Raw genomic sequence first — 25838 nt, 5'->3', positions numbered from 1 at the left:
ATGGTTTCAGAGCTGGGATTAGAGATTTGGAGTTCCAGACTTCTGGTACTGTGCTCTGCAGCAAACAAGAGGCAGTGCTTTCCTACCCGTCTCATCTCATTCTCTTAGGGCAAATTCCTATGGAACTTTATTTATGAAGACAATAGGGGAATAATCCCATTGTCTTAGTTAGATACTAGTAAAATTAGTCTTTCATTTCCGTGATATTGTATGCAATTCAATGCTGATGGTCAGAAGATATTAAATAACCACATCAAACAGCAGACTTGGTGCCAACCTTCATTCTTATTTTGCTTAGGCTAAACTGACACCAAACTTTGAGATATTCCTCTCCTCCCACAGCGGAGAGCCACTGGGATTTTTTTCTTTATCCCACACATGGCTTCCCTCCTACATTTTCCTCCCATGTCAGATATTCATACCCCCTTTAATAACCAGCAGGGGGATCATTACACTGAGCTACTGCCAAATGCATAATGACTGCTGCCTTTGCCTTACACAGTCACTGCACTACTGATATCCAATTCAGCATTGTAAAGTGCTTAGGGCTACCTTGGGGATGTGCTATATTAAACCCAACTATTCTAAATCCTATTTAATATAAAGAGATTGTTGATGGGGGAGGGGAGAGGGAGATTTAAAATTGTCGTTAATCACCTATTTTCAACAAGTAAAAATACCTGATCGTTTAGGGCCCAATTCTGTCACTCTTAAGCCATAAATAGTCCTGCTAATTTTAATAGGGGCTGTGTGAAGGCAAGCACTCTGCTTACTACAGGGGGATGCAGAATGGGGTCCTGCAGAGGCTGTGGCTGAGGTGGTAATCTTGTGGTGAGCTGTTGGGAGTGAGTGAGCCCATTTCTGAATTCCATTTACGAATGTTTTACAGTGAAAACAGGAAATCAGACATGCTTCATATCTGGCTAAAAATAAAGATACTCTTAAACTTGTAAAAGACAACATTTTTATTTGAATGATATGACAGAGCTGCCACAGGAGTGTTACCTGCTATAAAGAAAGCTTAAGAATTATTACCTTTATTAGACCAGTGACACTGAGCTTTAGCCATACATTTCTAACTTCTGTCCCTCTACAGAGACAATTTTCTTTTCTTAAATAAACTGTCATGCTAGTGTTAATATATTGTTGGCTCCCTCATACTCTGAGAATACTGCTGATATAAAACATGTATATGTTAGATTGGTAATAGTATCTTTAGTGTAGCTGACTAGAACAAATGTGTTTCCCTCATGGCTGTGCTAATGTGATAAAGGAAAATTGGCTGTTCATCAGCTTTTGGCTGGGTAAAGACAGTAGAGATGGAACCACATTCTTTTTTATGCATTAATACCACTGAGAACTTTTCACTAGTTATATTTCATGTGCGGGCATGTTGTGCAAAGATGTTGTAAAACATGAGATAATGCTGCAAATAACAAAGTAGAAAAGCCTGTATCTTTTATGATGATAACAGTCAAACACCAAATGACAGTAACAGGCTGTAAAAAATGTGATGCAGAAAAAAAAATGCAATGCAACCACCATATACGCATATATGTAGGATCTTGCGAATAGGACATCAGATGTTTAGAGGGTTTGGAATTAAAATTAAATTTAAAAAAATGTTGCATTCAGGTCATTGATGTGTCAACATAAAGAATAATTTAAATGGAGAGAGATGTATTTTGAGTGGTTAAACTCACACGCAGTAACTTGTAGAACAAATCTCATCGCTTAGTAATTATGGTAATAGCCTTCAAATTTCCATCAGTGGAAGGACAATAAATTTTCCTGTCTAGATTTGGAAAATACGGACAGAATGTGGAAACAGCAATAAAGCTCAGCATGCATGTATATGTTTGAAAGTGAGGTTTAAGAGGAAAGAAAAAATAATCTGTACAATTTGATGTGAAACCTAAAGGAAAACAAAACAAGCAGGAAACCCTATCTCATTTCATATTTTCTTTCTTAAAATACTTATACGCTCATGTTGCCTGAGGCACTGATGATGATGATCTGATTTATAGATAATTGTCTGTTTATCTTGGTCTGAAATTTGAAATGCTTTATTGTTGGAATAGCCATTTTGAGTGCTTTTATTATGGTTTTAAAACTGGTACTCAGTTTTCAACTTCTCTTTTTGCCACAAGTTATTCTGTTTTTTTTTAATACATTGTTTGTTCTCGTGCATCTTTTAGTTTACTGGAAGCAATTATTCCAGGTTTATTTTTATTTGTTTAAAGTGGGTATCATGGCAGGCTGAAGCATTCCAGGTTTATTTGGCTGCTGTGGACATGATTGACTAGGCATGCATGTCAGCAAAATGGAACTGAAATTCTATGTCGGCAACAACAAAACAGTGCTTCACAATTCAAAGGCTACCAAGCTGCTGTGTGAAATAAGCTTCATGCAAGCTAAATATGGTTAAAATCATGCAATTTCATTTTTGCAAAAAAAAAATTGCTTCCTGAAATGAGACTAAATTTAAGAGTTATTCAATAAAGTTCAAAAGTTTTGAATAAGTTGAAGTTAGCTTCAGTATTTCACATCATTAACAGATAGATAACTGTACTCACTGTGACTTATTTTCATCTTATCCCTATATTTTTGCGACTAAATTATTCTGTAAAATGCCAGACTGAAAGACTTCCATGTTAGCAAACTTTTCCCAATTTTATGTAACTTAAATATGGATTTTTAACTCAAAAAAAAAAAAAGAAAAAAGAAAAAAAGTATTTTGTAAAAGCTCAGCATCATTTGACTTCGTGGAGCTGGGAGAATGCCATAAACTATTTCTATGAACATTTGCTCAAATTTAAAATGAACTGGCAGGGCAGGGAGTGCTTGCAGAAGACAGTACCCTGGAGTGCCGACTGAGCACTCGTTCTTAGCCAAGGGTTCCATTGATGTAACAGAATTGCCCACTGGGTGTAAAGCAGATGTAGCCAGTTCCTATACCATTCCCTTCAGCCCTTGTAATAAGAAACATGCTGGGGCCAGGGAGACATTTTGGAGGGGTGTTCAAGGCCTGGCTGAGATGTGCTGTGTTTGGTTATCCTGAGTGTGGTAGATGGTCCCTTGAGGCCTGGATGAGCTGATGTGTATGAGAAGAGCTCTGACAGCTATAGCATGTGCCTATGGCCTAAAGTGGTGAAGGAACTGTAACCAGTCTTGTACCTTGTGAAACAGACCCTTCTCTTTTTTTTCTCTATCCCCCCCTCCCTACCAGATCAGTGTACTGTAGATACTTCTTTAATTTAAGTACAGTAGGATTTTTATAGTCTGTGCATCTGAATAATGATCTTATTAACTGGATTGCTAATGAATGAAGAGAAAAGAGGTAGCTTCTGTCAGTAGGTGCCAAAAATAAAGGCATGATGCCAAGTAGGTCAAAGTAATGTTTATGATTAATCAGTGATACCTGCAACATGCAGTGAAATCAAAAGGATTCTGTAATGAAGCACCCGCTTTCCAATTTTCATTGATTCCATAGGTGCATTACAGCAGAATTAGTTTCTTCTTGAATGGCTGGGAAGATGACAGCACACCTTTTGATTCAAGGATTCTTATGGGAACAGTTGCAGATACTAATGCTGATGGGACACTGAAAATTGGACAAAGCTTCACAGGTAAATATTTCTATTTTTATAGAATGCTGTAGAATATTTTAAGTGAGATATTACTGCATGTACATATAGGCTTTTCTGCTTTGTCCAACATACAGATCCCTGAAGTAATGTTTCCTATTAGTTTACTATTGTGTTTTTTGAGAAAATAGATGAAACTATTCCAGAATAGGGTTATTCTAATTGCTTGCCTGTTTAGAGACAGGAGCAGAGATAAAGATTTTTTGACTCTTCGTGTTCCTCAGTTCTATCAGTACTTGTGTAAACTACTAGCAGAATGAGAAGAGTTCTCTAGAGTTCAACCTCTAGAGATGCCTGATACTGTTATTCATCAACATCTGGAATTTCATGTGTGCTACAGCATGACATGATCATTGTAGAACAGCTTCAGGATGTTTTCTTGCTCTCCTCAAATGCTTGGCTCTGCAAATGTAAAAATACTGACTATTGCTTTTCAGGAATATGCAGAATTTGAAGCTAACTCCTAAATATATATACAAATACATAATTGTCACTTGGCTTTTTTGTGCTTTTGGGTAAGAGAGCCATTCTGTGTCCTGTTTCTTAATGCTTCTGTTTGTGATTTTGATTCTACAAAAATAGAATACAAAATAGCTATTAAATGTATTAAAGGATTATTTTAAACTACTTTTTATCTTTATTGTATAAATTGATAGGTACAGTTGTACCTACTGTATCTCTTCTCTAATTAGAGGTGGCACATGGACTGGCTCATTACTTCTGTCTAATGAGCCGATCCTTGTGCCACCTCTCTAATCAGAAAAGAGATAGGTACAAAATGTTCTTATAAAGTTATTATAAATCATTCTTCTTTTATTAAAAAAAAAAGTTACTGCCCTTTACAGTTTTGTCCAAATCCAAGATGGTTTCATTCAGGGGGGTAATTGTGCAAGAGATCTGTGTGCTGGATTAAAGGCGCTCTCAAGCAGTGAAAAGCTGCCTTATGCTCAACAGGATTTGATTATTTATTTATGCTATATTTTCTTAGGTTTAGAGCAGTTTATTGGAAGGATGCAAGACTTTCGATTTTATCCAGTGGCACTTACAAACAGGTAAAGAACATTTTTTTGTTAAAAATAATTAGGAGTGTGGTGATGAGAAAGAATAGATAACTTAATTATTTCTCACAGTATTGTGCTTTGTTGATGTCTAAGTGATTGCTTATGATGCAGTTTAATGGGTGTCAACTCAAACGTGATTTTTGATCTTCAAAGTCTTGAGTTAAAATAAATTAAACAATATAGTATATTTTGCTTTTTAATTGTTGTTTAAGTATATGTAGGGAAACTCTAAATAAGGGCATGCTTTCCTTGCTAGTGTTTTCCTGTTATAATCTGACTTAGCAGGTATTCTAGCAGAAAGTAGATCCAGTTTCTAGTTTCCAATGCTTATAAGCTATGTGGGTGTTATCAACTTATCATAATTCTGACATAGTATGTGCTGGTAAGCTTAGGCATGTTAAATGAGACTTGCCAAGCCTCCCCAGAGCTTTCTGTAAGCTGTAGGCAATCTCTTCCGTAAATTTCTGCAGATGGGGTGCTGCTTCTATGGCCTCCTTCCTTCCAGAGAGTAAAGTTTGCTATTGTTCCCAGGTATGCAGCATTGTGAACAGTTGTCTCTACATGTTTAGCCCTTAAAGCAAAGCTTACTGATAAGCTAACCTTCCTGTCGTGGATTTCAGTGTGCATCCACAGTTGTTTGTCAAGCAGTCTTTGCTCCCACCTTCTCACGAATACTCATGGGGAAATGCCTTGGTCACAGGGGAAAGGAGGAGAGGACCAATCCTGTTTAGACCAGTCCAAAACCAGTGAACCACTGATCCAAAGAAGAGGGACAGATATTTTAGCTGGTCAACATGCTGATTTTGTCACTGCCAGCTTGGCTTCTGTGTTTAGTGATTCCTTTCGTCTAGCTTCAGCTTCCCCTTGGCATCAGACATCCATGTATTGTGTTCTTGACACTCACCCTCAAGTCTCTACCCCCAAGAGGGTATTGTCTTAATTCTTCATTTTTTTCTATATGAGATAGTCCTCATAAACCACCAATGACTTTTCTACCTCAGCCTGTGTAGCCTTGAGCCAATTGCTTTGACATCTTCCATCCCCTAGGCCAAATTACAGTTGCCACTGCAATTTCTGTTGCCCTCCAGCCTCCCTTCCTCGTGTGTTACAAAGAGATGTTACCTTTGCTATCTAGCTCTTGCTGGATTAATCTAGTCAATTCAAGCTGGCCAGAAAAAGTCAGCTCTTATTTGTCTGTGTGGTGCTATTGGGTAGGCTAAGCACAGCAACACTTATGACTGCAGACCTTAAGGCTACTTAATAATAATTAAGGGAATTAAGGGGAAATGGACATAAGATGCAGCATAGGAAGTTCTGCATGAATGTGTGCAAGAACTTCTTTATGGTGAGGGTGATGGAGCACTGGATCAGGCTGCCCAGGAAGGTTGTGGAGTCTCCTTCTCTGGAGATAGTTGAGTCTCGCCTGGATGCCTACCTGTGCGACCTGGTTTAGGGAATCTGCTTTGGCAGGGGGGTTGGTCTCGATCTCTACAGGTCCCTTCCAACCCCTACAATTCTGTGATTCTGCGATAATCTTTCGATAAGATGTAGAGTAGTTTCCTAGGAGCACTGATGTCAATGAAGGAGCATATGGCAACGAACTGATCTCCTGTGAATTTAAAGTATTAATGTAAATCTGAATTCCAAACTGTGAATATCATGTTGGTTGTATATTCTTTTGGAACAGTGCTTGAACTACAGTGCTCTGAACTACAGCTGAAGTCACTGAAAAGAATATAGCTTAAAAATTGAAAGATAAGGTATTTTACAAAATGTTGCAAACTAATGATTTGTAACTTTGTCAATACAGTTTTATTCCCACAAATCAGGTTAGAATGTTTACGTTGGATAAACTGTGAATAAAAGTCTTTGTTGCATATGAATTATTTTAGGTCTATGGCAGTTGGAAAGGTCCTGTAACTGTGTTCTATAGGATCTGCAGGGGCTGTTACTGATGAAAGGGAGATGGGATAAGTAAATTTTTGAATTTAAAAAATTCATAATTTTTGGGTTCCCAAAATCTTTTTACACCAGATATGAATGAATAAAGGTTTATATAATCTGCCCATGTCATTCACCTATTACTTTGCCTACTGTTTCCACCTGTCCATTCAGATTGGTAATGTCGCTGAGAACTATAGTGATTCAACTGCTTTAACATAGGCTGTAGGAATCTAACAGGGTGATCTAAGAATGGGGCAGCCAAATCAGTGGATATATGTTACAGTTGGCTAAAAGGGAAAATATTTTTATCTACGTTGTATAGGGTACAGAATGATACTTCTCATGCTGCCTTTTTGAAGGGTTTCAGGACAGGCATTCAGCTCGTCTGTGGTTATGCTTCATAAAAAGCCAGTGCTCTGGGATGCTTAAGAACAGTCAAAATCAGTGACTGAAGTCAGACATGGTACCATAATTAAATATTGGTAGGGTTTTTTCCCTTGCACCTACGGCTGAATTAATCCTACCTGAGAAGATGTCCTGAGAAGGAGTTTTTTTCCCTTGGCTCTGTTTATTTGTGGAGCTCCATATTATGAAGGTTGAACAATGAAAGCAACTCAAGCACTTTTTCATAGATACCTTCTGAAGATGCCTGCTGCTTGCTATTGATTAAGTAGGGACCCTAGGTGGCCTGATTCCTGGCTGATTGCCCCATTTATATGAGATGAAAAGAAGCTTTAGGGCTTCTAGAGTAATCTAAGTTGAATTTTATTTAATCTATGAGCCTAGAGGCACAAAGTGATACTTGTCATTTTTTATCATGTCTGTAATTACTTTATGTGCTGTGACAGAGACATTTTGGAAGTATTCTCTGGAAAATTTCCTCATCTGCATACCCAGTCAGAGTGCCGCTGCCCTGGAAGTCATCCCCGGGTACACCCTTTGATACAGAGGTACTGCATCCCTAATGGTGCAGATGATACCACTAATGACAGAGTGCTGAGACTGGATGCAGAAGCCCATCCTCTGCATTACATCAATGATGATGACATTGGAACCACCTGGATTTCATCTGTGTTTGCTAATGGTACAGGTCTGGATGATGGTGTTTCTATCACAATAGATTTACAAAATGGACAGTATCAGGTAATAAGAGGATCACATTTGCTATTTGTTACTCCAGTCTAGGAAGAGATTTCATATTCACTTTGTTTAAAATTTTGGCAAACTCAAACTTTATGCATAAAGATGTGTTCCTGAAGATGCCAGAAAGAAAAATTCTATTATCAGCAGGAAACAGTGCCCTATAATTCTTGCTATGGAGTTTTTCTTTTTATGTACCTTAACTGTTTCTTTAAGCAGAAATCTGGACAGTGTGAATATCCTGTTTGAAGTCATCAATACTTAATGTTGCTGTCTTCTAACTTTATTTTTTTTGTAAATTTCAGTTTGATTTTTGTAAATCTCTACTTCAATTTTCTCTTAAAATGGGAGATGAAATTTTTGTGCTTTTAGATATAAAACTGACAGCAGTCAAATGAGGTTTTAAGTCTGTAGCACACTAGCATGCCATAAAAGATCTGTTATGTCGCCTAAGTTTTTTCTTTGTTATAAATGCAGAAAAGGTAAAGAATGTGATGGCAGGTTTTGGTCACATAAATAAGAAGTAGTCTGTTATTTAAAAGTCAGTTCAGATATGTGAAGCTTTAAAACTGATTTGGTGCATAGAAATCTCAACATTACATGCTGAGGGAAATCCTCGTTGGCACAATACAGGTACCAGGCTGGATACCAAAGTGACAACAGATTCCTTAAATGCCATTTATTTTTGTCAAAATTAATATCAGAGTAATAAATTATGGATGGCTTTGTATTTCAATTTCAAATGGCCTTCTAGAAAAGAGTTTGAGTTTTGGTGCAGCAGTTCGGTTGCTCTCTAATGTCTGAGAGAGCAAAAAGCTTGCTTAACAAAAACTGTTTTCAAATTCAAGACGATGTATGGACTGAAATGTTGGTTTTGTATTCTGTAGTTGTTAAAATAGACTTTTGTCATATTGAAATAAAGTAGTGTTGAATTTCTAATTAATCTATAATACAGTCATTAATATCAATTCATACCTTTGCTCTCTTCTTGTAGGTATTCTATATTATACTACAGTTTTTTAGCCCACACCCTGAAGCAATAAGAATTGAAAGAAAAAAAAGAGATGATCTTAACTGGGAAGACTGGCAGTATTTTGCTAAAAATTGCAGTATTTTTGGAATGGATAACAATGGATCTCTAGAAAAACCAGACTCTGTCAACTGTCTCCAGCTTCCTAGGTATGAGTGGATATTATCTTCATGTTACAGATGCTCTGAACAGGTAGCATCCTGACACAATTCATTTCCATGTCCTATTGAGATAGAATCTTTTAATTTGGTATACTCATTTATTGTAGGCTGCTAGGTATATAAAAGATCCAAAATCTGACCTTTCGATTGAAGATCACCAAAAGGTCATCTGTCATTTTTATCAGATTTCAGACATTGAGGAATGTGACACAATTGACTGTCTTATTTTTGAGCTAGACTTCTGAAATTGTGTGTTGTGTGGGACTGTTATTGTCAGTAGAATTAGGGAACAGTGAGATATAGTGGAGAAAGACACAGTTATAATGGATTGGTTGTACCTGTGCAGGGAGTATGAATGTATTCCTTCTGATCAATTATTCTGTGATCTCTAAGGCTGCAACTTATTCTGGAGCTTAGAAAAGAGGACAAAAACTTAAGAACAAAATGCAGTCACTTGACTTGACCTTACTACTAATCATGCAAAACATGTGAGAAATAGGTTCAAAATTGTAACTTTAAGCTTTTCAATTTTTCTAAGCAAGAACAAGACTAAAATCTCATGAGTGAGCCAAGAAAGGTCATTACTTCAGAAAAAAAGTTGCAAATCTTTTTACTAGACTGTTAGCATTTGTAACTTTAAACATTTTAACTTGTTATGTATTGTAAGTTATATTTATATAAATATATTTTTATACACATGTGCACTTATATATACACAGATAAATCTTTGCCACTACAGGTATTCAAATTCACTGTTTCTTGCCTAATTTCAGATGGCAGACAGTATTTGGCTAATTAATTACTTGGCTGGAAAACAGTCAGAAAATACAGTACCAGGTGCTGTAGGCATTGTTTTTTTCCTTTTTTTCTGTTTCACTTCTAGTGCTTTCCTGAGGCTGTTCAAGTGACTACATCTTTTTTCTCCAGGAGTTCAGAATTCTGTAGAAAATATAGAAATCTTTGTTTAAAAGTTAAGGAATGTACTCTGTAAATACTCTGGTGAGGATTCTGTGTATTGAAAGAAGGCCTCATGTTGGAATAATGTTCTATGTCTGTTTTCCACCCCACCACATGCTTTTAAGTGCCAAGATGTGACTGAGCTGTTGGTGGAGGTTTTAGATGAGTGTTTGTACCTTTGTGGACAGAACTTCTTATGATGGCCTGGAGGACAAGTGACCTTGGCTTTGAGATCCTTACTGTAGCTCAAAACTTCATAGTTGGGTGATCATGAGGTAGTGCCTAATGGACTTTTTAGTTTCCTTGAGGAAATGAAAGCTAAGGCTGTTTATTTCCTCCTGCATCTTGTACCACCTCTGTAAGTCAGGAATCAGTCATTGTCCTTTATCCAATTATCAGAGGCTTTTGTGTGTTTGCTTATTCTGAATGTAGGCTCGTTCATGTTTTAATTTATCTTGCTTTACTGTTTTTCTGAGAAGCTGCATGTAGAAACTCTAAGATCTTGATAATTTGTTTGTGTAGGTGATGCTGGCCTTACAGTTCTGCTGTTCCTTCTGGTACTTCCATACCAAGACCATTGTTCATCAACTATTTGTACAAGCCTTAACATTTCCATTACAGCTCTCTGTGTCAAGGAAGAAAAGCGTAGCATTTAATTTTCCGTGGAGGGATTGAGAGGAAGTATTCCCCCAAAAGGGGCACACAAATATATTCCACTGAGATTTTTTTGTTAAGCATTGAGCTGGATAGGGACACAAATTCAGAAACTATTCATAAAGACAGAGTAAAGCTCCACAGACCCAGCCTAACTACAATTCTTACCCTTAAAAGGATCAGAGTTATTCTGAGGTGAAGAAAATCAGTTTTGAATATTGTATGTCAGTACCAAATGATATCTGTGGATGCCAATTTTTAATGTGTAGGTATGCAAAGAAGCAGACATTCTTGGATGCAAGTTCTACTTGTTAAGCTCTGCCTAAACACACCAATGTGAGATATAATTCATACCAAAATGTAAGCATGAGATCAGTGTTCTTGTTTCCTCAACATTTGCTTAACTTCTGAGGAATGTCTTTCCTCTTGGGCTTAATCATACGGTTTTATTCTGAACCTCCACTGTATTCCACTAAGCCCCCATCCACTGTCCTCACTGGAAGGTATAATGTATTATATTTATAACTCTGCTCACACATAGTAATGAAATAATATATTCCAGTGACTCTAAAATTCAAAGCATAACTATCTGTAGTCTTTCTTAACGTGTTTAGCAGGTAAATAATGTAGGCATGTTAATTGTATTAGTCATCAGGAGAAATTCTGTCATTCAAGCATAGTTCATATTTCTTAGAGACACTATTAAACTCTTAAAAAATTTAGTGCAGATGCCACTGTATCAGTGTTATACTTCATATTTTGAAGTTGTCTTTTAGATGATTCGTTTTAATAGGGAACTTAGGGTCCAGAGAAGAGTGTGGCAGTCAGGGCAAAACAGACATTTAAAAGTATGTTTTCTTTATCTTCCTTGAATTTTGATAACTAGGAATTCTGTGGTGTAAGAACTTTACTCAGAATCCATTTAGAGAGGAAAAAAAATAAGTACCATAATATGGAGACCTTCTCCGAGGGGAAAAAAGATAGAGGGATGGAATCTGTAATATTTGTCATTTTGGTTTTCATTTGTCTTTTTTTTTCCTTTATTTAAACAGCTTTACTCCGTATTCTCATGGTAATTTAACTTTTAGTGTTCTTACTCCGGAACCAAATCACCGACCTGGTTACAATGATTTTTACAATACTCCATCTCTCCAAGAATTTGTGAAAGCTACACGAGTGAGGATTCATATGCGTGGCCAATATCATACTAATGAGTCTTGGGTAAATTTTAGGCATAGATACTATGGAATTAATGAAGTTACAGTCAGTGGAAGGTAGGTGTTACTGGAACTCTCCCTATCACTGCCTTCAACTGCTGAAGCTGTGCAAAATATGTAATTGCCTAAAATTTCTTGAGGTTGTTCTCCTTTTACATTTATAAATAAGAAGGCAACTTGGTCTGAAAGAGTACATCAAGTTTGATATGATTGCTGTGCTGTTTTTTAAAGCATCTGCTCACGTGTTATTTTAAAATTAATACTTACTATAGAAATCTATCAAAAGCAATCCTTTCCCTGGAATTACCTGTGCCTCTAGGCGAAGGTTGACTGAAACCATGGCTTGTGCTTCACTTCAGTAGCTCTTCCAAGTTTCATTATAGACATGACAATTTCAACAGTTGTAATACACAGCTCATTCTTTGTTTTAGCTTCCACTGTCCATTAAAAGTGGACAGCTGTGAGTGTGTTACATTATCTGTGACTGACAACTTTATTGTATATGATGTGTTCTGTCTTGTGAAAGGACTAATTATGCCCTGTAAATAACATGCAAATTTGGCAATGAAATATTTCCGTGAAATACCTGGTGCAGATTCTTGTTAATAAGTATTTTTGAAATTCTTTTGAAAGAAAGCACCCTATCAAAGTCCTTAAACTTTCCTCCACTGCTAATGTTTTCATTATTGATTTGTTTTAATAATTCTTTCACTAAAACAGCTACAATCTTCTTGATTGTTATAGTAAAATTATTTCATGAGTTATTTCAAGAGTGGTTTCTAAAGCAATACTGTGCCTCCAGAAGATCTGCCATTCAGATAGTGACTGTTACTTTCTATGAAATAGTACTTTATAAAGGTTTTATTTTAATAAAAATTGAACATTTTAACTGAGGTCAAGTGATCTACATTATTGTGCTAGGTATGGTTAAGATTCCATAAAGTATAGCCATATTGAAAGGGTTAACATTGGTGGAAAAATTAACCTTTTATAAATGCATATTATATATTGAAATACAGTTTTCATTACCTATTATGTAAGGTAAAAGTAGCTGTGATACATGATGGCTTTAATTTTCTTGGAAAGCAGTTTTTGACACTCACAAATGTGTTCAATGAAGTCATTTTTGTAAGTTACTGTAATTAAGAACATTCTCTTGAGTTTATTATGAACAAATAATAAATGAGCCAGACTTTTTCATAAAACAAAGTTATCTTCATGATCATGTTATATATATCATATATATATATCAGAGGTGTTCCAGGTGTTCCATGTGTTCAGTTATTCTTTGCTGCTATTTATTCTTTCAGGTGTAATTGCCATGGCCATGCTGATAATTGTGACACAGCGATGGAACCATACAAGTGTCTGTGCATCAAGGAAAGCTATACAGAAGGAAATAATGTTAGTCTTTTCTTTGTGTCTACTTCACCTATGTACTGTCGAATCTAGTATTTTAGATCTAGAAATGTGAACGTACTTATGTAAATTACTGTTTCCCAAATTTTCTTAGGAAAAGTTGCTATTGGAGGCTTTAAATTTGGAAAACACATGCACAAAAAAAGCCAAATAATGATTTTGGTTTTAATGCCTTTGTCCTGGTTTCAGCTGAGGCAGTGCTGATCGCATACAGAAGTTTTGGTTGTTGCTAAGTGACGGGAGTTTTACTGGGAGTCTTATTCAATATTTTGACTCAAATCATGGATCCAGGCAGTTTTGTTTTAAAACATTGAAAATTGAGTTTTGAATTTGTGTATTTGTTTAAAGACAGCCTGGAAATGTTGATTGTCATCCATATATTTTGCAGTCATAATATTTGGCTATCCTTAAAATACTACTTTCTACTGTGCTTATATCTAAATGCTGTCTTTTCAGTCAGCAGCTGGTAAGGTTAAATCTCCTGTTGGAACTAGAATTCTCAGGACATATTAAATAACAAACAAAAACAAGTTGATACAGTCTAGACAACACGTTCTTATTCCTGCTTTGCTTTGCTCTTAATAACAGTATTTCTCCATAATAAGGGTTTTTGTGAAATACAGTGTGCAGCTGAAACTTATCAAGTTGCAAAACTTTAAAAACTTCAATTTCTCAACTAACTTTACAGATCTTAGTCAGGGAGAACCAGAATAAGTATCTTCAGTATGAGACTTTTACAGAAAAAAATAAATGAAGAAGCTGAACATTTTTTCTTGTGAGATGAGAGACAAGCTCCATGAGGTTTTATTTTCTACTCTTTCCAAGTTTGGCCTCTCAAAATCTGCAAATGATTTTTTTTTTTTATCCTCTCCTTTCTCCTTGTAGTTCCAAATTTCATGCCCATATTTATTTTTTTCAAAGCACATTGTTTGCTTAAAGACAGAAATCTCCCATGACGTGTCAAATATCATAACACGGTGCTGTAAATAACTAAAAGATCATTTTTAATGAATTATGCAGGTTTTTATTACCTGGTATTGCTTTGCTGTGCAATAGCTATCCAGATGTATATGCCAGATGAATTCAAGATGGCAATTTTAGCTGTATTAAGTGTAAATGTGACAAGGACATTACTCTACCATATGTTAAGAGCTTGTCAAGGGATCTTAAATTTCTGGTCCAAGATGCCCTAAAAAATAATCTTCTCAGTTCTGATGACTCACTTCTAGCAAAGTTTGAAAATTAAAGGACACTACTCACAGTGCCGTTTCTTCTCAAATATTTGCTGTGCCCCTTCCCTCCCCACACCAACCCTCCACATGAAGAAAAGTTTGCATTTGGAAAACTCCTTCAGTTTAGCACAAGTGCTTACTTGAGATTCAAAATTAAAAAAAAAAAAAAATTAAAAATAAATGGTCTGAGAAACACAGGTATATCTATGAAACAGTTTTATCAATTATCATTGATAGTCAAAAACTATAATGAATTTTGATTGTCCTCAACATGTCTGCCTTACAAAGATCAGAACTTATAAGTTGTTTGGAATTCATCTGAACTCTAAAAAGTTCAATGTAGTAAGATATTCACAAATTCAAATTCTATTTTATTGCTAATTCTACTTTATCTTTAGTAGAAACTGACATCATAATAGAATCGTAGAATCAAAAGGTTGGAAGGGACCAACAAGATCATCTAGTCCAGCCATCCTTCCATCACCATTACTACCACAAGCTTCTAAACCATATTTTGTAGCTCCTCGTCCAAATGCCTCTTGAACACTGCCTGGGATGGCAACTCCACCACCTCCCTGGGCAGGCCAATCCAGTGCCTGCCCACTCCCTGAGAGAGAAACATTTTCCTTATGTCTAATCTGAATTTCCTCTGGTGCAATTTATGGCTGTTTCCTCAAGTCCTGTTTGTTTCCTGGAAGAAGAGGCCAAACCCCTCCTGATCACAGCTTCCATTTGGGAAGTTGTAGAGTAGAATGAGGTTTCCCCTGAGCTGCCTCTTTTCCAGATTAAACAATCCCAGCTTCCTCAGCTGCTTCCCCTATGGCTTGCCTTACAGCACTCAGTTTCAGCCTGGTCTTGTACATTTAAGATTTCCATCTTGAAGAGCATCCAGGCTTCCTGGCTCCCTTTACTCTTCAGGTGCAACTCCTAAGGGACCCCAGCAGCAAGCATCAGAGTCCACTCTCTGGAAGTTGAAGATAGCAGTTTTGCTAATCACCTTTCTGGCATCACCAAGAATAGAGAAATCTACAGTTTCCTGGTCACTCTGACCAAGGCAGTCCCCAGCCTTCACATCTCTCAGCAGTCCTTCTCTGTTAGTGAAGAGCAGGTCTAGCAGGGCATCACCCTGGTAGGCTCTGGTATTTGATAGAGATGACGGAGCAAGTTACTGCATTCTTCTAACTTAGTTCTTACAAGCTACAGACATATATTTCTTTAAAAAAAAAAAAAAAAAAGCAGAGCTAAAGCAATTCTTTTAATTCTTCAACTAGATAAGGACTTCTGTTATGATCATTCTGCTGTAACAGCTACACAAAATTGCAATAGAGCCCCAGGTATTTCCTTTCCTTTCTTGTAGGCATTCTCTTTCCACACACCTACAGCCACCCCTCGTTGTGTTTTTCAGGTCTCAAGAGCTCCTCATCTATTTTGCATTTAATCTAGTGAGAGAAACTTTTATGTGTATTTTCTGGATTGTGTATCATGCTTTTGCTTTTGTTAAGTTAGATGTCAAAATCTTCTAAGAAAACTAAATGTTACGTAATGTACTTTAACATTATTAATAAAAACCAAGCAATTGTTTTAGCTGGCATTCCTCTTGAGAGGTCAGCTGCTCTGTTGCACAAACTGGTGTCACCAGTCTGAGGAGAATCTTCTTAAGGGCAAAGCATTCAGCTTCATTTAGTTTGTTTTGTAAATGCCTTGTGACTATTTTGGGAATTAGCTTGGCCTCATAGGAATCGAAACTGAAGCACAGCGTCTTCATCTCTGTAACGTTTATACACAATTTATAGACAGGAATATACAAACAAAAATTTTGTGCTGTTACATGAAAACAACCCATGGAAAGAGCAAGGCAATTGAAAAACGTCAGCCTTTCTTTACAACCTGAGACCCTTCTTTAAATTGATGTAGAACTTCACACAAAAAGGTAATAGTAAATTGTATGGAAGTAGTTATGGAAATGACAATAATAGAAAATAGAATTTCAAAGAAATAAAACAACTCTGAATGTTTGAGAGGATATGAATGGAGGTGAGGGTGTGACTGGATGCAGTAAAAGCTTCAGGTCTTCAGAGTTTTTAATATTAATGATATTAAACATCTACTGTCTGAAAACCAGATGTGACATGTTGGTTTATCAAAAATGAGACAACTAAGCCCTTTTAAGTTGTTACAATATGTTATTGTGTAAGAAGCAATCTAAATCTTAGTTAAAAGTCAGTATGTTTAATCATATCAGGTGTTGGAATTAATGATTCATGTTACCTGAGCAGCTGTAAATATGAAGTATAATAACTAGTCACTCAGTGACCACTTGCAGAAGCAAGCAAGTAAAACATATCCTTTTTGGTAAGCTATATGTCATAATTTGTTTATAGAGATAGGTCTGATAGGCAACTAGTTTTATTAAAGTAAAATAAAATAAATAAAACAAGCTGATGATTGACTAGTGTTTTAGAAACAAAGCAGAAAGACTTAGTCTTAGATGCCTGAAAACTTTGAATAACTTTTGACGTGTCAGTGCAAGTTATGGGTTTGTCCATGAATCCATCCTTGGAAAACTGTTGTAATTTCACAGTTCAAAGACCCAGGCTTCTAAAACAAATTGTGTATGAGTGTCACTGAGATAGTGAAAGAACTTGTTTCTGTCTCAGATACCTTGTGATTTGTTGCACCTGTGCTGATATGTTGAAGGAACTGTGAAGTAGTTCTTACTCCATATATATTTTCATTTGAGGCTTTTAAGTTTTACTTATTAAGAGATACGAGGTCATAGGCAGATAGTAACTAGCATTATGACTGTCGTTGCTGTCACTGCTGTGTTTCAGAAGCTGGAAAGGGCTGTTCCAGTCTGAACATATTTTCCAGGGGCTTGTCTACTGTGGGGGTTATGTATTTCATTTAATATGAAAGAAAACTGAGAAACAACTGGGCTGGTGCTCTAGTGTTGCTGAGAGTAGCTGTAAATCATTCTGTTGTGTATGTTTATTGAATTTCTAGGGGTTTTTTACCATTTTCTTTATGAATGCTGAAGTGATTAGCCATCATCTTTTTCCTGTTACTACTTAAAAAGTCCAGTGTAACAGCTTCTTAAAAGATAAATTAACCCTAGAATATCTAGTAAGAGTGGCTATATCACTCTGAAAATGAAATTTGCAATTGAATATCCTGAGCAAGTCAGAGCTTTAGTGAACCAGAATATATGCGAAACTCATCAGATGTGAAGCATGTCTTTTCCCTCTCTTTATAATTTTTTAATTTATTATTTAATGAAGTCCTAAAGAGTTGGAATCCAGAAGAGAGTTACATGGAATTGATGCTTGATTTCAAAATAACTTTGAATTTAACTCTGGAAGATTTAAGTGTGAATTAACTTGGTGAGCATCCTGATTGTTAGAATTACTGTGTCTGTATGTGTTTTGATTTTGTAGACTTTGGTGTGGCTTCATTTAACTTCATCGTAATACCTATAGGTGAAAGAGGAGTTGAGTAGAAATATATCTTACGCTGCTTGACAATGTCTATACTAGTGTCTGAGATCTCAGTTGTGTCACATTTTTGGAATCTGGCATTCTAAACGATACCACTTATGTTCTTTGTCAGTCAAGTTCTTTGCTGGTCACTTTACCACTGCAAAACAGCTGTTGTAATCTGATAAAAGGTACTATTTGGCATCTGGGACCTCTCTGGCTGACAAGAATCACTGATATATTTTAGATGCTCTTTAAAGAACTGTACTTAAAAGGATGCAAAATATTTTTAGAAATTAAGGTACACATAGTCTTGTGACATAACACTGTAAGATTTCATTTCCTTTCTGTCTTTCTTAATCACTTGGAGGAATTCTAGCTTTTTTTCCTAATCAGACCTGGATTTTTGAGTTTAGAAGCAGTTTGATCTTCTTTGGGGAGTTTGCAAGAGCAAGGTGTATAGTTCAAAGTGCTGGCTAACAGGCAGTCTTTACAAGTAGTCAAATGCTGTAGTGAGAGTGCTGTGGGTAAGCTAAGAGGAAATTTAGACAGCTGTCTTCAGAACAATATTAAGATACAGTGAAATAGATAATGCCTAAAATACTTCTGTACTCTTATTTGGTGAAAGAAGTAAAGTGGAGTGTAAGAAGGAAAACAATATGTGATTAACTACCATACTGTACTGAAATCTTATAGGACAGCTTAAACATATATAGTTAGGTTATGCATGCAATGGATTTTTTCAATAATGCAGTTTTCCAAAAGAGAGAAAGTGGCATTCTAGACCTAGATTAATAGAATCATTAAGGTTGGGAAAGATCTCTAAGATCATCTAGCCCAACTGTCCACCTACTACCACTATTACCCACTAAACCATATCCCTCAGTATTACATCAACCCTTTCCTTAAATACCTTTGGGGGGGTGGTGACTCCACAGTCTTCCTGGGCAGCCTATTTCAATGCCTAATGAAACTTTGAACTCCTTATGAGAAGTTTTTCCTAATATCCAGCCTGGCACAACTTGAGATTGTTCCCACTTGTCCTATTACTGTTACCTGAAGAAGAGGTTGCCCCCCTTCAGCACAATCTTCTTTCAGGGAGATGTAAAGAGTAGTGAGGTCACCCCTGAGCCATGATGACAGTTCCTTCATCCACTCCCCATAAGACCTGTACTCCAGATCTTTCACAGATTTGTTGCCTTTATCTGGACACGTTGAGATATTTGTTACTGTTTTTTGTTAAACTTTCTTGGAAGCCTTATAAGATAAATGCACATTAAGAAGTGCTGGTGTTTCAGGTACTCTGTACACTGTGATCCGCCACACATTCGACAATATGAAGACCAGTGTTTCATAAGATCAAATGGTAATTTTTACTGTACTTTATAAAGGTGCAGACACTGTTTATAATGCATCCAAATAGATGCTTCTGGTGAATTTAATCATCTGTACCTCAAACATAGTAAGGCAGCATTTTGTGTTATTAGAGAGCTAATCTAATTTGAATTTCAGGATGTTAGGCTATGTTGAGTATCTGATTGATGATTATTTTTTCTTCTGTTTTTCTTCCTTGATTTTAATCTGTTGTTAAAGTAATTTAAGAAGAGAAAGGAGATGAATTTTATTTTCCTACATAGTTTCTCTCTTCTTGTCTTTCGTATTTTTAATGTGTAAACAGAGGAAAAACAAATAGAGCAAAGTATATATAATACAACAGTTCTTCTAACTATAAAGCAATCTTTTTATTTCATTTCAGTGTGATCATTGTTTGCCGATGTACAATGACAAGCCTTTTCGTCCAGGTGACCAAGTTCATGCCTATAATTGCAAACCTTGTCAGTGTTACAGCCATGCAGTAAGCTGCCATTATGACTTAGCAATGGATCCTTTTCCTCAGGAATACTACAGAGGCAGCGGTGGAGTCTGCGATAACTGTCAACACAACACAACTGGTGAGTCAATAGACTGAGAATTGACTCTTTGTTCTGTGGTCACTTTTTGTTAGCCTTGTATCAGCTGCTAATGGTGGATAAATTAAAAGTAAATTGTATACATCTCTATTTAAGTAAATCACTAGTTACAGTGATATAAACTGTGGGAAAATACTTCCGAAATTTGACTGAATCTTGTAGAAAACCTATGCAAATGATATTCCAATTACTAGAATGTTTTGTTTCAAAGCCTTTTCCATACATGTTCTAGAGCATTTAAATCCAGAATATCAAGGCTATTTAATCAACCAGTTTAACAGATGACTTATTATATATTGTCAACTTTTTGCTGTAATTCAAATTTTGCTGTAATTTTCTGTCAGCTTCTTGTTTATTTTTTGTGCTTATTTTGTATTCCATCTATGTAGTATATTTTAGAATGCTTATTTTTAAATATTGTCTTTTTTTTTCTTTGTCTAGCAAAGGGATAAAAGAAAACTTTCAGCTTTAGAAAAATAGTTTCAGGTTTATCAATAATTAAAAAAAAATGTATAGGTATTTGCATGGCACAGCTTTTATATAAGTGTGGTATTATATAACAGATGGAAGTTTAATGGAGTAAAACATAGTTTGTAACAGGTTCATTGTTTCATATGCTCTGGATCACTAAATTGGCAGGTAGAGATGAAAGGTGCATTAAAATGGACGTCCTGAAAATTATAGAATTCTCTCAAAGGAATAGAGTCTTTAATTTTGAATTATACAGCTAATTTTAATGAATTGGAAGCCATAATGCATAACCTTTCCTTCATGCAGGAAGAAACTGTGAGCTGTGCAAGGATTTCCATTACAGACAAGCAGGTGCAGATCTTTCAGCCATTGATGTTTGCAAACCGTGTGACTGTTATGCAACAGGCACAAAAAATAAAAGCCTCCTCTGTGACAATGTAAGTAGCTTAAATACAGAATAATGACAAAGTATTTTAAATTAGCAAAGTAGATAATAACAAGATTTTACAAAGTGTATTTTGATGGTAACTAGTTTATAAAAATTGTTCAGCCTCTTCAAAATAAAAGTTGACTCAAACAAGAGGATGAAAGGCAAGAAAACCCATAAAGCAATTTGAGGCATACAGCTGTAGAGTTCTTCATCTGGATCAGAAACAAAAAAGCTTGACTGAAAAAATGAACTGGGAGATACAGTGGGAAAAATGGGGGAGACTATTGCTCCATAAAGCGTCAGATAGCTGCATTAGCTGCAGTGCAGGGAGAAATGATTAAAAGGCATTAAAGAGTAGATTAATAAGGCTGGGGACTAAAGGCTGAAATGAATTACGTGAAGTAGGAAGGCATCATTTAAGGAAGCATTTCCAAATTTGACCTGTGGAAGATGGAATCAAAGGAATAAGGACCTTACTCGTGAGAATTGGCACACCACAATGCTGATTTTCAAGGAAATATGCCAAAATTGGGACAGAATACACTCTTACTGCATAATTTACCATTTTCTGCAGTTCATCAAGGTTTTTTTTCTGCAAAGTGGTAGTTATATCACTAAGTTCCTAGGTACAGAATTTCAAAATTGATCCACAGAATCACAAAATAAGCTGTTTCTAATAGAAATCAAATGTAGTTAATATTATTCTGCTGTTGGTAGGAAGTTCATGCTATGGTGTGTAGCGTTTCTCACTTGCATAAGATCTCAGTTCTCATACATCTATATACTATGTTAATTTGCAGATTAGTGTGTAAAGTCATTTGTATGTTAAAGTTCAGACTAACATAGTAACACCTTAAACTGTGAAGTTATAACGTTGATAGTTATGAGAAGGATTTTTAGAAGGGTGCTATTGCAGCACATCTATGAGCAGTGCACTAGGCTTTTTTTTGCAGAGAGATCCTTGCTTGAGACTAGTGGGTACAAGAGAAAATTGCTACAGTGTGTTAAAATTTGCCCACTTCTGTGCTGCTTATTGGCATCTAATCAGTGCAGAAAAGATTCACGTTAGTTGCTTCCTCATTGTGAGCTTCTGGCACAAAATATTTCAAACCATCAGAAAGTCCAAATGAATTATTTCAGGTGCCTAAGTTTTATGAGATCGAAAGAAGAATTGGCTGCCTTCTCCTTTTCTCCCTAACTATTCACACATGAGGAAATTCTGCCAGAATACTGCTGATGTGATCATTCTTGCTCTGTATAGAGAGCTGGAAATAAATTTCTTCTGGCCCTTACATCACAATTCTTGACTCATTTTCCTGCACTGTTTTTTACCCAGACTGCTCTACAAACGCTTACATATTCAGTCAGGCACAGCAATTTGTAGTCCTTTCATGATTCTGTTATAATACGCCATATATAATGGCATGAAAAAAAGAAAACCATTCTTTTCCAGGGCATTTGTTTCTGCGCAGAGCTGAAAGTAATGCTATTACTTTTACTTAGTTTTTGGAAATGCCATTCAGGACTCAGTGGATTTAGGCATCTTTCTTCACTCAACCTGTTCTGTGTTTTTGTTTGTTTGTTTTCTAATTTAATCATATCATATACTTATTGGTGCAAATAAGCTGTACTTTACTGCAGAGGACATTGGTCAGAATTGCACATGCCTAATTGCCTCATCTGGTGTGGCTGTATTGTCTCATTGCAAGAAAACGTATTTTAAAGCATGAAGATGAACAAAATTATAATTACTGCTTTCTCTGGAGGGTCAAATGACATTCTAGTGAGACCAAGCCTGCTATCGAACAGGCTTCAGATTTTCCTTTTCTATATCCTCCGTAAATATTGCTATTCTGAATTTCTTTGTACATCTCCCTCAATTTTGAATGTGTTTTATTTTAACATAGTAGATAATCTAGCTGGTCTTTATGTATACATACACATTTTAAACCAAGATAGACTTTTAGATATTTTTTTGGAGTTGAAAATTTCTTTGTTCCAAAATTAGAATGAGCATTCCTCTGTTCTCATTTTTCCACCTACGTATTTTTCAACCGATTTAGTGTGATTGAAAATAAATAAATAAACTGAAATGTATGTTATATGAGAATATCAGGTAAAGCAGCTATTAAGGGCATTTCAGTCAATAGATAGGCTGAATGGAAAAGGATGCAATTGTAAAATACTACAAGGGTCAGTGAACAGCTTGTGTTCATACTGGCTAATGGAGACAACAAGGAATCAAGTTATAAAACACTTTATGTATGAATCTTGGATTTGCCTTTATGGAAGGGCTGTAATCTTAATAATCTGAAGGAGAAGGAGCATTTTATGTCAAATAATTTCTGCATGGTTTTATGTGAAAATACTGCTTTTCTGCGATATTCTGCGATCTCGTGTCATTAGTGATAGGACCAGGGGGAATGGTTTCAAGCTACGGCAGGGGAGATTCAGGCTGGACATGAGGAAGTATTACTTTTCAGAAAGGGTGGTCAGGCACTGGAACGGACTGCCCAGGGAGGTGGTGGAGTCACCGAGCCTGGGGGTGTTCAAGGAAAGGCTGGATGTTGTGTTGAGGGACATGGTTTAGTGGGAGCTACTGGGAATAGGTGAACGGTTGGACTGGATGATCTTGAAGGTCTTTTCCAACCTTGGTGATTCTATGATTTTATAAAATGATTTGGCGGGACTTGGCCTGGAATGTTGTGGGCAGAGAAGAAACACTACATTTTACATTTTGAGCAATTGTAGTAGAAATCCACTAACTTTTGAAAGTCATCTTAAGTGATGACAAGATGAGAGAGTAAGGGAGTAAAAAGGAACTTCATTATTGCTGCTTATTCAATTTTCAGTTTTCAAAGCTGACATACTGAGAATACTCACAGGTATTTGGTGGTCAGACTATTAACCTATCTGTGTGAGCCAGTACACCTAACGGTTTCCATTTCTTAAAATGAAGAAATTGAAAAGAAAATAAATTCTCAACCCTGTTGTTCCCCTCTTCCAACTTCCTAAGATTACAGACTGTTGTTGCTTGCTGACATCCTTGCCAGATTTGTGTTAAGTTACAAGGTAGTGGGAAGTATTTGATTAGAATTTATATCAAGAAGGCAGTATTTTGAGATCAATACCAATCAATTGCAAAATCAGTAATGGCAGGATGAACAAAGAGAACGCAGTGCTGGACTAAATGTACACATGTATCTCCCAGTGTGAGTATTAGGGCATTTCCAGCTGATGGAGGAAATATGCTTCTCTACTGATCAAGGGTAAATAATTGAAATGAATGTGCTCATGTCTATGGGACCTGATATGATTGGACAAGAAATTTTTGGACAAGAAGTAGTTGTTTTACATTAAAAAGCAATAGATTTAGATTACGTTTAAGAAATTATTAATTATGAGTGTGGTGAAGTTACTGTAACAGATGTCAAATGTAACAAGCTGTGGATACTTCATCCTTGGATATGTTCAAGGCCAGACTGGATGGGGCTTTAAGCAACCTCATCTAATGAAAGGTGATTGGAACTGGAGAATCTCTGAAATTCCTTCTAACCGAAGCCATACTGTAATTCCATCAAATCATGATTATACCAATTTCAAAAAGGGTGGTTGGTTTTTTTGGTCATGTGGCTTCCAAACAAGAAGTTTCACTTCAGTAAAATAAACTTATCAAGTGCCAAGTTTTGATTATTATTTTTTTTAATTTAGTGAAGTCAATCACACCTCATGTTGTTTTCTCCAGAATTGGGAAGATTTTCTCCTGAAGTATCTGGTAGTGTGTTTCCTCTGGTACAGACAACAAATATAAGTTTTTTGAAATTGGCGATATATCCAAAGAGAGGAGATGGTTTTAGCTTTCAGAAGGATTTGGATTAACTATTTTTTTCAGTAAATTCCATGTTATAATTTACAAATACATATGGACAACAAATCTTAAGTAGTCAGAAGATATTTCTAATTCTCTGATATGTACAAATCGAATATCTACTAAATGAGTGCTCTGGAAAAATTGTGCTGTAAGCAATAATTGAGACAACTATATGCAATATATCACCCATTGTCTGTTTACACATATCACTTTGGTCCTTATATCAGCTTAGAAACTGGATGCTGAGAGGATTCTTTAACAGGCTTTTTTTTTATTTTATTTTATATTGTGATTCTAGATTTGATGAGTTAGATTAAAATATTGCCCAGTTAAGGATTTGTGTGACTATAGATTAAAGCAACATGAACTATTAGGTATATGTAAAAGTCAGAAATCTCAAGTGGTCTGCTTCCCGATTAAGGACAATAATGTTATAACTGTGATTTGTGCAGGAGGAAATTGCTTGCATACTTTTTATAACCATTTACATTCAAGGATGTGGGAGTAATGTGTATTTCATTCATAAATTATAAATGACACAAGGGATTATATGCTACCTCAGCATCAGTGATTTTTCTGTATCAAATAACAATTGTAATTATGAGGTCCCAAGACACACTGCCACTTGGTAGTAATGTTGTGCTGGACTCATTTTCATGGTGAACAATCTAGACAGATTATATTTTGTAAGTGGTTTAGTTCCAAGATGGCTGTGTTAAGAGACAAGTTGTTTCCATCTTCTTACTCCTAGGGTCAGATACAGACCTGTCAGGCATAAGCAACAGGAGAACAGATTGCTTTTTGCTCTTATATAAGCAGTGTAATTAAAATCTATTTGTTTAAATGACTGATAGCATTTGAATTGGAGGAAGGGTTGTGGAGAGGGCAGAGTTCAATAATATCTCCAGTGCTCAACTAGTGAAATCTTGATTAATAAAATCTTTAAATATTAATTGCTACAAGTATTACCAATGATACTATCATGCCTAGAGTCAGCTGGTTTTACAGGTATTACCAAAATAAATATAAATAAACAGAACGGTTTTGCTTCGTAAGTCAGTTTAATACTTATGTGGTTATAGAAATGGTTTGTTCTACATATTTTGATATAGGTTTCTGTGCTATGTATATAATCTGTGTCACACTTATTTCTGTACTATT

At 35.9% G+C, this 25838-nt stretch overlaps 1 protein-coding gene across 1 annotated transcript in view; it reads left to right on the top strand.

The window, feature by feature from the left end:
* Window positions 1-25838, top strand: part of USH2A (usherin) — a 394411-nt gene that overhangs the window by 43412 nt on the left and 325161 nt on the right. The window contains exons 6-13 of the mRNA XM_042878308.1: window positions 3494-3629; window positions 4636-4699; window positions 7501-7795; window positions 8787-8971; window positions 11647-11868; window positions 13122-13215; window positions 19692-19887; window positions 20683-20813. Of these exons, the coding sequence (XP_042734242.1) occupies window positions 3494-3629; window positions 4636-4699; window positions 7501-7795; window positions 8787-8971; window positions 11647-11868; window positions 13122-13215; window positions 19692-19887; window positions 20683-20813 (1323 nt within the window). The remainder of the gene's footprint in view (window positions 1-3493; window positions 3630-4635; window positions 4700-7500; window positions 7796-8786; window positions 8972-11646; window positions 11869-13121; window positions 13216-19691; window positions 19888-20682; window positions 20814-25838) is intronic.

This window comes from Lagopus leucura, unplaced genomic scaffold (genome assembly GCF_019238085.1).
Source record: "Lagopus leucura isolate 7727_CA_CO unplaced genomic scaffold, USGS_WTPT01 Super-Scaffold_73, whole genome shotgun sequence".
Lineage (NCBI taxonomy): Eukaryota > Metazoa > Chordata > Aves > Galliformes > Phasianidae > Lagopus > Lagopus leucura.
This window is presented reverse-complemented; position numbering and strand designations above follow the sequence as displayed.